The 13,570-nt window shown below is 35.7% G+C and overlaps 1 protein-coding gene across 2 annotated transcripts in view; it reads right to left on the bottom strand.

Annotated features, from left to right (window-relative positions):
* Positions 1 to 13,570, bottom strand: part of GAS2 (growth arrest specific 2) — a 121,994-nt gene that overhangs the window by 45,526 nt on the left and 62,898 nt on the right. For both annotated transcript variants that reach the window (XM_032881222.1, XM_032881221.1), the window contains exons 6-7: positions 11,160 to 11,301; positions 5,350 to 5,457 (exon numbers count right to left, since the gene is read on the bottom strand). In XM_032881222.1, coding sequence (XP_032737113.1) covers positions 5,350 to 5,457; positions 11,160 to 11,301 — 250 coding nt within the window. The remainder of the gene's footprint in view (positions 1 to 5,349; positions 5,458 to 11,159; positions 11,302 to 13,570) is intronic.

The following is a 13,570-nucleotide window of genomic DNA, read 5'->3' as shown; positions in this document are numbered from 1 at the left end:
AGTTTGAGTCAGTTTTCAAAATGGAGAGGGAAAATAGTAAAGAAAGATAAGAAGAGCTAAGAGCTTCATCCAAGGAAACAATAGGCCACAAGTCTACAGGATGCAAAGTTCCTCCTAATCTAGATAACACCATAATTCCAATAAACCTCCTTGCCCTTTTCCAGAACATGGGAAGCTTAGACAAGGATCAGAAAAAGGAGCAGTCAGCTAATTAATCTGACGCTCTTTAGAAGTCCCTTTATTTCTTTTCAAATCTGCAGTTGTATCATGTTGCTGACTTATCTTCTTTTAAAGAGTTCATATTTTTAATGTCATCATTAGGAATAAAAGCAGAACAAAAATTAGTTCATTCAAAATTCTATGCCCTCAAAAATTAAAAACTGTTTAATAATTATTCCTGTTCCCTTCAAGTCTTAATCATAATTATATGTAATTTCCACAGGGAGATATTTCATATGTAAATACAGTTCAAAAATCTAATTTTTCTACTTAACATCATATCTTCAGTATTTCCTCACAGTGATACATAGACGTCTTCAAAATGATCATTTCTAGCATCTGGTTATATTTTTCCATGATCAGACATGCAAATTATTTCTAATTGTACTGTGGTACAACAATCTCTTCCTTCCCATCTTTTAGATGAGTAGTTTCAAACTTCAGCACACAGCAGAATTACTTTGATGGCTTGTTAAAATGGAGGTGGCTGGGGCCCACCTCAGGTGAGACCCTCAGATAGGAATTTGCAATTCCACCGAGTTCCCAGATAATGCAAATGCTGATTATCTGGGAGATCGTTGTTTTTTTTTTTTTCTTTACTGTAATTTTTCTTTTTCTTTTTCTTTTTTTTTTTTTTAAAGTAAGCTCTATACCCAACATGGGGCTCGAACTCATGACCCCAAGTCTAGAGTCACATGCTCTACCAACTGAGCCAGCCAGGCACTTTAGAGAGATCACTTTAAATAATTACTTATTATTTATACAGAAATTATCATCATTGAGTTCAGATTGAGAAATTAAATAGTATATTTTTATGGCATCTATGACATATTTCTGAAAACCTTTCCTACAAGTTTGTACAGATTTATATTGCCACCTGACTTCTTGATACTTGAAGTGTGGGTAGAAACCAACTAACTGTAAGAACTAAGACAATGGAAAATTCATACTTTTTTCCCTCAAAATCACAACTTGAGGCCTCAGATTCATTTATTTATATTTCAAAGATACAGATCATGGTTAAATGATAAGATCCAAACATCTGTTACCATGGAAATTAACGAAGAGCATTTATCATCTTTGTCCAATTTCAAAAGTCACTGAAAACTAACTGAAATATTTATACCTTGGAGCAGAGTAAATGTGTATCTTTACCATGCAGATACATATTAGTACACTTAGCTTGCTTGTCCAACAGATAGTTCAGAAACCACGTCACTCATTGGAAGATGTAGGGCAAAAATCTGGCTTCAAATTGTTTGGAAAAAAGAGCATTCTGACTTTATCAGGGGATTATTAGCGTGTTTGCCTAAAAGCCACAATCAAAAACCTCAGAGGTTCTCCCTTGGACTAAAGGATTCTTTATATTTGGGTAAAGACAATGCCTTACTATTAAATGGAGACACACATATAAATAAAGAAGCCCATGTAAGCATATAGATGTGTGTATATAAATAAATATTAGATAGCCAGATATGCAAAGTAGCTATTCATACACCAGCTTCTAGAAGCCCACAGATAAGACATATGCTTAGCAAAGATATCTGCTGCAGAAAATGTCTTCCCACCTCTTTCTCTGTAATCTGCAAACATTCTTGTATTTTTCGTTCTTATCTGTTATTATTGTATCTCTTTGAGTGTGTAAGGAGAAGTTGTGTTCAGATACATAATAATCATAAAACCATACATAAATAAAGTGATTGGGTGTTGTCAACAAACCTTGAAATCTAGTTAGCAATTAACTTGTTAGCTCTGGCTTATATGGAGAAGAGTAGATCAAGAGTAAAAATACAAGAACCTTTTAAGATTAAGGAAATCTTGTATTTATGACTTTCTAAGGGATGATTTTTTCTGAGTTAGTGTTTTAGTAACTGTGATATCTTTAAGTAAGAGCTAAGTCAACAGTCCTAACAAGCCTTAAATGACTCAAAATTGTTCTTTGTGTGGACAGGTTCATTATGGCCATATGAAAACACTGCTGCTCTCAGAATGGACAGAAAACTAGGGGATAATAAACACTAATGTACTGCACCATGTATATTTCACTGTATGTATGTTTTATATAATAATGTGCAGAAATGCATCTACTTATATTATGTAGTACATATGTCCACACCTTGTAGCCTAAAAAGAAATATGGCAAATTTTAAAACATGCCAATGTTAAAAATGCAAGCATAAGAAACACAGGACGGCAATGCAGAGAGACAGTAAGGCAATCACTCCCCTAATATGTTTGAGATTCTGACTATAAGCACTTAGTACTGACTATAAGCACTTAGTACCAGGTGTTCAGAGCAAACTAAAGATATTAACAGCAATAACCATAAGATCCCTTGAGAACGATGATCTCTAAGTATTTTTGAGTCATAACTTGTCAGTTCCTTACAGTGAATGAGTGCAGAATGACAATTAATTATAGTCCAAGCCACAAATCAAAAAGTACTAGTAAAAGTGTATACTCATCAATAAGACTTTGTTTTAGCTTTTCCATTCAGTTTAGAAGAAGAAATAGGGAGATAACATGTAATGAAAGGTGCATATGGTCTTCGTGTGACATTTCAGCTCCTAAACTTGGTAGAATGGGTGGTGAAGGCCTCTAGGGAAAACAGAGACAAGGAGAGGGGCTTTTTTAAAATCAGTTTACTCCATCATGGTGGGAATGGACCCCTACCAAGCCAAAGGATGAGAATTTCAATGAATACACGTTAGTGGATATTTTCCTTTTTTGACAAATAGTTTTAGTTTCCAATTTATGCAGTGATAGCAAGTTTCCTTTCAAAAGGATTTGAAAAAAAAAATGGATCACTTTCAAAGTAAAACCTGTTATATGCAACTAATGAATCATTGAATATGACATCAAAAACTAATGATGTACTACATGCTGGTAATTGAATATAATGATAAAAATAAACTAAAATCAAAAATAAAGTAAAACCTGTTGTAAAAAAAAAAAAAACCAGTGTAAATTACCCATGAACAGTGTAAAAAGAGAAGGGGATTAGTACAGGTAATCACAACACTGTTCTACAGCACCTGGCATGGCTGAGTGATGCCATAACTTGCTGGGCCAATCAGGAAAACCATATTCCAGTTAATTCTCTTGCAGGCTCCCTTGTAACACCAGAAGCATGAAACAGAATGTATGCAATATGTGTATTCTGTGGGAACTGATATTAAATTAAAATGCTCTCACTCAGGACTTCGATGAAATTTTTTTCAGTAAAGCAAATCTCATTTACTCTATAAACAATACATGAAAAGAATTTCACCAAAAGGAAACCATTTTCTGAATAGAAAAACAGAACATCAAAAAATACCTTAAATTTCCAATATGATATAAATTTATCATATTCATAAATACGGATATCAAATTCTCTGACCATTGACTAAATATGGCAGACCTGACACAAATAGACATATGTGATACATATTTTTACTTAAAGATATTAGGCTACATTATAGGGAAAAGTATCTAATTTATCAATCATGTGTTTGTTAACACTTCTAAAATTGGAAGCAATAATTACGTAGATAAATGAAGCCCTAGGTTTTGATTCTAGGCTCTAGGGCCTAATGTTCTCAAGAAGTCTTGAGTCTCAAAAAAGGTTGACCTGAGAAAAGTCAACCTAGTAAAACTTAAGCACATCTGCAGAGATGCTAATTTATTATTTTTTAATGTACTAAAGCAAAAGAAGGCAGTTTGGCAAAAATAAACACAGATGTTATTTTTTCTAATAAAAACCAAGAGAACAATAAGCAAATACTAGGGCAACTGTCTATCTTAGTGAGGGCATTCTTCAGATTTTTCTCAAACCCTTAATCATCATATATCATTATATTTTTCTCATTGTCATTACAATGCAAAATAACAATTATTACCTGGAAATTTTTTTTTAAATCAATAAACATGACCCTAAAGTTGGATTAAAAAATGAAATGATGAACACTTTTTTAAAGGCTAATTATGATCAAGGTTTTCTTCAAATAACATGTTGTAGAGCCTTAAAAATTTGTCTTATGAATAACTTTCAGTCAAAAGTTGTAGTTAAGAAAACTTTACATTGACAAAATTTATACTGGGTCGTCACTGATTTTGAGTTTTGTTAAGAATTTTCATTGATGGTACTTGCCGCACACGTTTATTTTGTTCCACAAAACAGATTAACCAGCAAGATATTTTAACTTATTCGAATGAGAGAATGCAGTTCCTTTGAATCATAACCCCCGTTCTTTAGGAAATGACTAAAAGATATGGGGGGAAAATAGTTATTAATTTCTAGGAATAGCTGAGTGCTGTATTTTCACCTTTTTAATTTTGAAAAGAAGAATCTTGGTCTTAGAAAATGTCACAAATTTATTTTGAGATGAAATTATCTTGATTATTCACCAAAAAAGATCACAAGTGAAAAGCATGAGACATTACTTGGAACCACTAATAACAACCTAAAACTTCTCATGGTATCTAGTCTGATTTTTCATTAGTAAAGTGGACATTAATGATCGTAAATGATTATAAAATGGACAAAGACGACCAGAACATTCATTAGCACCCGACCATGCTTCTTTATTCTAACCCAGAAAACAGTAAGAAATGACAGCCACTAGCTAACCATGCCATTGTAATGAGTTTGCATTTTCATTCTGGTTCATGACCCAAACATCTTGAAAAAATCATGCTCAAATCATCTGAAAAGTTACCAGGACCGATAGGATGATCATGTCCCAAACTTGGGATATGGAAGACCAGGGCAGGAGACTATTGCTGTTTCCTATGGGGTGTGGGGTCTGGGGAGCAGAGGGAGGTGTTAAGTTCCTTTGAAATGAAATGTGTGAACAAAAAAAGGAATTTGATTTTTCTTTTCTCATTGTGTTTGGTCTCTATGATCTGGTTGATGTGTGTGTTTGTATGTATATAAAGAGAGCAAGATAGTTCTATTTATTTAGCCCTCAGTAGTAATCATGTATAATATATTAACAAATGTTCATACCTCCTATCTTCAAATCCAACTCTATGTAGCATCAATAAAGCTCCTGCTTAGTTATGGGTCACATGTCCCCTGTAATTCCCAACTCAGGTCCTGAATAGCCTCAGAAAGGACAAGATATCAAGTGAAAAGTAAAACTTTACCCTAATGAAGAGGATCTTTTCACCCACTCGGTATCTTCCTTGAGAGAGCCTCTCCACACAGAATTTGTTTGGGCATTTGCAAGGAGGATCTTCAGAAATTCGCTTCACCTAAAAGAGAAGAGCAGGCAAGTTCAGTTTTCCTTAATCAGGTTCCATTTAGATTAATTTGTTCTATGTGTTCAAAGGCCCCCGGACCATTAATGCTTTTAAATTTGTTCTATATCAAACTATGGACACGATATGAGCACAGGAATATCACATTAAATCCTAACTATATAAAAGTCAGGCCCTGAAGGCATTTTCCGAAGGCCAGTAACTGCACTAAGGCATAAGCTGGATGATGACAATAAAAATGAAGCCAGAGGATAATGATGAGCAAATCAATTGGCAGTGTAGAAATAACGAGCTAGGTTCTCACTGGGGGAGTACCGACGAGATCGTGTACATTGAGTTGCCAAGATAAATACACTGAAAGCTAGAATAGAATGTGTGTTCACAGGGTACAATTTCCTCATTATAATTTTAATGATATTAATTTTACCATTTTCAAAATAAATGAGAATTAAATTGTTATTTTTTTTTAAAAAACGAGCCTACTCTTTCCATATTATTTTGAATTCTAAGATTTCCTTTAGGAAATCATCTCTACTTCACCCAGAGTCAACCAGCAATTCACTCCATGTCAGTAATTCTCACCTACCAAAACCTATTTTTGTGGCAGAATCTCACAATTTACGTGTCATATAGAATCCCTGTCTGAATATCAGATTTTATCTCTATTTTAACTATCTCTCTACTTTAAAAAAAATACATAATCTAAGTGATACGAACCACATTCTGGGGTAGGGTGGGGTCAGTGTTCGGTTCTGTCAGAACTTCTCAGAGTTCCTCTATGTGTATTTCTTTCTAAGTGTATTTGTAAAAATGTTTTTGAAGTAAAAGTGCATATACATATGCACACATGTTTTTAAAGTAAAAGTATATATATAAATAATATAATATACATTTATATATAATATAAATATATAATATATTATATATATATCAATTATGTTCAATTTATACCATTGCTAATTTATACATATCTTTTCACCACAATAAGGGCTTCCATGAAAAAGGAAGGATGGAAGGAAGGGAGAGAGGAAAGGAAGGGAGGGATGGAGAAAGGACTTTGGCCATCTAGCAGAAAATCAGACAGTCAGAAACATAAAAACACATGGTCCAAACTTTAAAAGAGCCATGCTTGGCACAGCTTCAGTGCTGCATAGGAACTGGGCAAAGCCATAAATTGGTGTTCAAGTGGTTCCTCTAAGACAAGACAATCACGATTATGCGTGGAAAGTGTTTCCATCTTGAAGTGTTCCTAGATGAAACACAGAAATTACTGGTTTCAAAAGAAAGAAAGTACAAGAAACATATTCTCAAGTGACCTGCCCTTCTCCATTGCCTTCCTAGCTTTGAAAATGGACCGGCTTTTTAAAATCAAGGGCTTTTTTGTAGTTGTGTGAGAGGTGGAGGCAGAAATGGAAGAGACAAGGCCAGACTGTGGGTAGTGGAAATATATTGTGAAGTCAACAGTGACTGATGACATCTGTGCTTCTTCCATTACCTTGGGACAAGTCAGTCTGGCAGGTGTTCTGTTTTTGGCCAGGAACTCAGCCAATTTTCTGCTAACGTAGGATTTCAAGAGGAGCCTGATTACTCAGAATTATACTATCTCTCATCCCCAGACTGAGGAAATTGATGGAGAGGAGGAAGAATGTAGAACTGTATTCAATTCATTGTGTGGGAACACGCTCACACTGAGCAAAGGCAAACCGAGAACTCAACACAACCCTACTTTTATTTATTTATTTTGGTTATAGTTGATTCCTTCTATCAGGACATCTGGAGAATATACTAATCTGAACGAACTCCACATTCAGTGGGTTTCTCTAATGATATCTTGATAAAGAAGGTGGCATGGATTATCTGCATAAAGGTTTTTTTTTTTTTCCTGTTTTCCACAATTCCCCTACAAATTTGAGGATACACAAGAAGTTTCAAACTGGTAGTTGTTTTTGAAACTGTTCATGGAATATGATATCTTAGGACAACTTTTCTTTTTTTATTCTTTTTCCTTTTTTCCCCCTTCTTCTTTTGCTCCCCTTTTTTATTCTCCTTCTTTTCCTTTCTTTTCTTTTCTTTCTTTTTTTTTTTTTTTTGGTTGGTGAAATAATAACTTCGCCAGAGTAAAAATAGCCAATATTATTAACAAAACATAGGGAGTTGGAAGCAATCTCTATCTCTCTATCTAATACCCCTATTCTGTAGCACACACCGCTGCTCAAGAATTTCAACTCTCCTACGGCTAGTAAGGCCTCACACACAGCAGAGCAGTTGCCATAGGAACTCTTTCCTTTTTATGTTTGACATATGAAGCTCTGATTTAAACCGTGGGTGAGGCCCAAATTATTTTTCTCTTTGTGCCACTGTCCCTGAAACAAAACACATCAGTAAAAAACTATCACTTAGCCAGAATGTGAATATTTCAAAGCAATTTCCCCAATGTAGAGTGAAAGAGCCTGTAAAAGATGGCTGTGTCCAAGTAAGTCTGGAAAATTCCAGATTAAACAAGACTCTCTCAGAGAACTCACTACTGCTTTTGATCTGTCAATGCACGCATTGCCAAACTCTAGATAGGGACTATATAGTAAACTGTATTTCTCAAAGGAATGTAACCATGGAATTCTTTCCCCCACGGGGCCTCTGGCAGTATGTTTGATTAAACATTATTTGAGAAATGCTGGTTTAAAGGCTTTCAGAACAGAGTACAATAGTACAGAAACATCCACTTGACACATTTCCTACATTCAATTAAAACCCCTTAACTAAACAGACGGTTATGTTCCCAAACTTCACTTGGTAAAAACGTACAGGGGGTTAAAAGCTCTTCTGAAATCCCCTTCATGGTCTGCAGCTGAGAGAACAGAACTTGGAGGAGGGAGAACAACCACAGAGCAACAGGCCACTTTAAAGAGATTACCTGTCTCGTTCTGCTCCTCAATGGGAGTATCAGCAAGACTTTTCCAAAATCCCTTCAGTGCTTTTTGCTCCACCTTCTCTCTCCTGTCCTTTTACTCCCCCTACGCAAGGGATGGCCACACATGGGACAAGATGGTGAAGGAAAGGAACCAGGTTCCTTCTAGCTACTTCTCCCAGGTTCAAGGGGCAACATTTCCACCATCTGCAAAGCTTCAGCAAGGTTGATTAAGTACAACTATTTCCAGAGCACATGGCTTTGCTTGATAAACAGAAAAAGGCAGAAGCTTTTTTAAACTTTTATAACCTACATTGGTAATTTATCCCCCACGCATGCCACTGGATAGATACAGATGAATAAAATAGGATACTGTCGTGGAGACCAGGAGCCACACCTAGAGAAGAATGGGCATTTATGTCCAGTAAGGCACATACTTTATTAAATATACACAAAACTTTGGGGCATCAAGAACTAACTTTTCAATTTTTCCTGGGATAAGAGATGCTGACAAAAACTTTATATAGGAGGCTGTGCCATCTGAATTTTATAAGATGAAAAAGTGCTTATATGAATATTCAAAGATTGAGTAAGCAGAAGTCTGATGAGGAAAGCAAGTGAGGAAAAACACAGGATATAAAATTGCCTTGGAAATTTGGGATTAGCGGGCATGTTTACAATAGATACATCAGAATGCAAGAATAAGTCCACAGGGTAAAAAGTCCAGGAAAGACAAAATGGGCCAGAGCATGGAGCGCTTATGTGGCGTGTCAATGAGTTTGGGCATTAACCTGGAATGTGACAGGGAACCCCTATATAATATTAATCAAATCTGAGTTGCATTTTTTGCTGATCATTCTGGTAGCAATAATGTTCAGGGGGTATAATTTCAAGAACAGAATAGTAAATAGTTATCAAACACCAGAAAGTGTTCTCTTAATTTGCAAACTAAAAAAAGTTCATTTGAGAGGCTCCTTTGGTGGCTCAGTTGGTAGAGCATCCTGACTCTTGATCTCTGGTCAGATCATGATCTCAGGGTCTTGAGATCCAGCCTAGTCTGGGTCTCCAGGGTCAACACAGACTCTGTTTGTCCCTCTCCATCCCCTTTCTTACTCTCCCCCGCGAGCACTCACTCTCTCTCTCTCCATCCCCTCCATCTAAAATAAATAAATAAAGATAAAATCTTTTAAAGAAATTCATTTGATTTGGTGATCCATTCACTGAAAGGCTTAGGGTGATGTTGGCCAGAGCTCTGCCTCTGATGGAGAAAGTAAACAGAGGTGACAGCTAAGAGAAAAGGAACAAAAATCAAGTGCCGTAGCCTCAGAGAAACACATGTATAAGAAAAACCAAAGGAACATCTTATTCTAAAGTAAGCTGAATCAGAAAAGTATAACTTGGAGAGAAGGAACATCGTTTTCATCAGTGTATAAATAATGTCATTGCCTACTGTTAATATGATACGTTGCTCAATTTCCTTACACAATAAAAATGAAATACTATATGACAAGTAAGGCATGTGACCAATCCTAAAAACTGTCCTGTGATTTAAAAATTTTTTTAGATAGCATTGGATACAAATGTCCTTCCTAGTCTTTAATTTTTGAGCAACTTGAGCAAAAGAAACTAAATTAAATCGATATTGGCTAAGATACCTTGACAAGCTAAGTTTTAAGTTTGCTGACTTTAGAAATGGAAATTCTCAGTCTGTCAAATTGTGGTACTTCTGCTTCTGTGACTCTGCAATATAGGCTGTAATGTTACACAGGGAAAAGCAAAAGATGAGCAATCTCTCTTCCACTTCCTATAGGGTCAGTCAGCCCTTACCCCAGCTCTTCACAGCTCAGACCCTAGAGAAGGAAACTCAACTATGGGCCAGCACGGCTTTTCAGTCCTGCCTGTTCCACAAAATGGCATTATGGTTGGTGCTGGTTTCTAAGTACCTTCCCCATGTATGAGATGTACTTTAACATCCCTGAGGTAACTATTTTTGAAAAACTGCCCATGTTTTTTTTTTTTTAATTTGCACTCAAAGGTTATGGGCTGGGAGGTGAATGCATGCACACAGCCAAACACACTTCTTATAACCAAGAACTACTTCTAACAGACAACAGAGGAGCCAGAGAATTTTAATTCATCCAGGTTGCTGATCCTCCCAGAATCTGTTCTCCATGATTATGAGGGTCTATGAAAACATTCCCTACTCTACCAAAGACCATGACTCAAGGACTCTGCTAGTTAGAGGGGTGGGGACCACAGACAGCAAAACGGGGTTGGGATCTAAGCTCCTCTCCCCTCAGTAGGCATTTTAATTTCTGCTTCAGTTTCTTCAACAAGAAAGGAGCCCCATGATAGCAAAAGCACTTGAAAAACAATGATAGATTCTGGCCCATAGCAGGCAGGTAGCAAAGGGCAGTTCTGTTCCCTGTGGAATGTTGGTGTTCCCGTCTCCTACCTCAGGCTTCTTATCTGTGAAACAAAAAACCATAACCCAAAACATCAAGGTTGAACTGTTTGCAAAGATAATTTTTAGGAAGTTAGCTTATCCTAAAATTTCAGATACTACTCAGTAGAAATCAGGTCACTTTATTTTAAACGACTGGCTCAGTTTGGAATCTCAAAATGACTACTTCTACTGTTGCAGGACTACAAACTTTTTCATAGGATTTAAAAATGAATTTGAATGAAATTGAAATAGGTGAAGGTTAGATTGACGAGAGATTGTACAGAATAAGTTTTGAAGTTCAAAAAAGAGTAAGTGCTGGTAAGAAATCCAACCAATTTTACTTACGGCATCATCCAGTAAGTTCCCCGTACTCTTTTTTCCAGAAGACTTTGATGAAGGGGAAGGTGAAGGAGAGGGCGCAGAAAGTGTTTCTTCTTGTTCAATCTCTTTTTCCAATTTTATCAAACCAGGAGGTTCCACACCATACCTTTTAAAAGACACCAGATCAGTACACATGCATAACTTCTAATGATTTACTTACCATATGTTACCTTTGCTCATGAGCACCATAGGACCAAATTCCTGACTTTTTAAAACTAACTTTCTCTGGCACTGAAATGGTACGTTCTAAAATTAGCCTCCTTTAAAGCAGGAAAAAGCACATATATCTGATTTTGATATAGATATATACATATACACTTACGTTCAGATATGCATATAGACACATGAATAGACAACTGGCATATTAAGAATAAAAATACTCCATGTAATACATTGAGGCAATAACATGAGTTATCATGTAAACTTTAGTCTTCAGCTTTTAGATTTATTAGATTTGAGATTTGTAATTGAATTCCTATTTTGAAGACAAGCTTGTTAAAGATGAAAATAGCAATCCCCAAAATGAACATCCTTAAAGGATTTAACAGAGAAGAAATGACTGTTAATTGTATACCTCCTTTGAGTCCAGAACAATGTTGTGTGGGATTGTACTGTGTCCTAGGTTATACGCTTAAAAACAATGTAATGAAAGTAGGTATGGGGTCCCGTAAAAGAAAATGAACAAAAGCAAATAGAGAAATAATTTAGAATAACAATGTTAAAAATTATGTTATAAATTATTAATACCCTAGAAGTTCAAAAAGAGAGATGTAATAGTTGTTATTGGCATTCTTATCTCCCATAAATGTAATTTTCTTTAGCTAAATTTAAAATTGGTTCGGTTTCTTAGATGCTTATCTAGTATACCTGGGTGAAGAAGACCAAAGATAATTCCAGAATGTGAGAGTTATAAAGGATCTTTGGGATCATCTAGTTATAGCTTAAATTTTTACAAAATAAAGAATAAAGATCCAGAAAGGATACAGAATCAACTGGGAGCAAGACAAAGACGCAAATTCAGATTTTTTTCAGTGTAGGGCTGAGGTTCTTTTTCTCTGACATTTTAATCAGGTGATTACATGTTAGAAAGGAGAGGAATGAGTCATTTGGAAAGTTAAAAAAATAGGTGATGGATAATCTACAAAGAAAATAATCTACATAGAATAAATACGTAGATGGTATGTCTACTACCTTAGAGTTAATAATATATTAAAAAGATCATTGAATACAAAAGTTAAGATTATTGTCCTGTTCTAATGGCTTGTTACTTTAACTCACATCATCACACATGTGTTCAGGATACACTTCCAGAGGAAGCAACTTCCCCACTCTTGATGTTTTTGTTCTTGTCAAGGGTACTCGATTTAATTCCTGGCCTCTCTCTTTCATTACTCACACTTCTCCAGCAAGACGGAGGGATTTATCAAACTGTAAAATCTAAGAATCAGTTAAACTTGCTTGACTCAGTTCACCTTTCTTCTAGGGAAGCAGCTGTCCCCAGAAAGGCCTCCATAGAAAACTCCATCTTTGTTTGTAATTAGGTAGTTAATTGCCCTATTTCTGGAGGTCAGTTAAAGACACTAAGCATGTCTGCCAACTTGGATCTTTTTTTTTATTTCTTAATTCTTTAAATTAACATATAATGTATTATTTGTTTCAGGGGTACAGGTTTGTGATTCATCAGTCTTACACAATTCACAACACTCACCAGAGCACATGCCCTCCCCACTGTCCATCACCCAGCTACCCCATCCCTCCACCCTCCTCCACTCCAGCGACCCTCAGTTTGTTTCCTGAGATTAAGGGTCTCATGGTTTTTCTCCCTCCCTGGTTTCATCAACTTGGATCTTATCAGTAGTAAAGGTGATATTTAATGTTCCATCTGGAACTCTTTTATTCCATTTTCTAATATTTTTTTCCCAGAATTTAGAGGGTAAGGATGCATGCTGTGTCAGAAGCTCTTTGAGAACTGAAAACTTGAAATTTAGTACAAAACAGTCTAGGCTGTCATAACTCCACAGAACAACTGCTTTCTTGAGAACCATCTCTAATGAACTGAATAATTTTTAGTTAAATAAATCATTAGCTAAAAGACCTATGCACCATTCATCATATATTTAATGTTTTATATATATTATCCAGTTAATGGGACATAATGGAAACATGCACTAGACTGCAAATCTGTATCAGTGGAGACTAGTGTCTAATTCACAGCACCCTCCAGAGCAAGCATAGGTCCTGGCACACAGCAGGTACTTAAGGGCTGCCATATGAATGAAAAAAAAAAAAAAAATCCCATTGTATCATACAACAATAATTTTGAGATCCAAATATGAATTTAGTTTCATTGTCCTGGATCTTTAATTGCATATCAT

Source organism: Lontra canadensis, unplaced genomic scaffold, assembly GCF_010015895.1.
Source record: "Lontra canadensis isolate GAN:19392208 unplaced genomic scaffold, GSC_riverotter_1.0 scaffold74, whole genome shotgun sequence".
Lineage (NCBI taxonomy): Eukaryota > Metazoa > Chordata > Mammalia > Carnivora > Mustelidae > Lontra > Lontra canadensis.
This window is presented reverse-complemented; position numbering and strand designations above follow the sequence as displayed.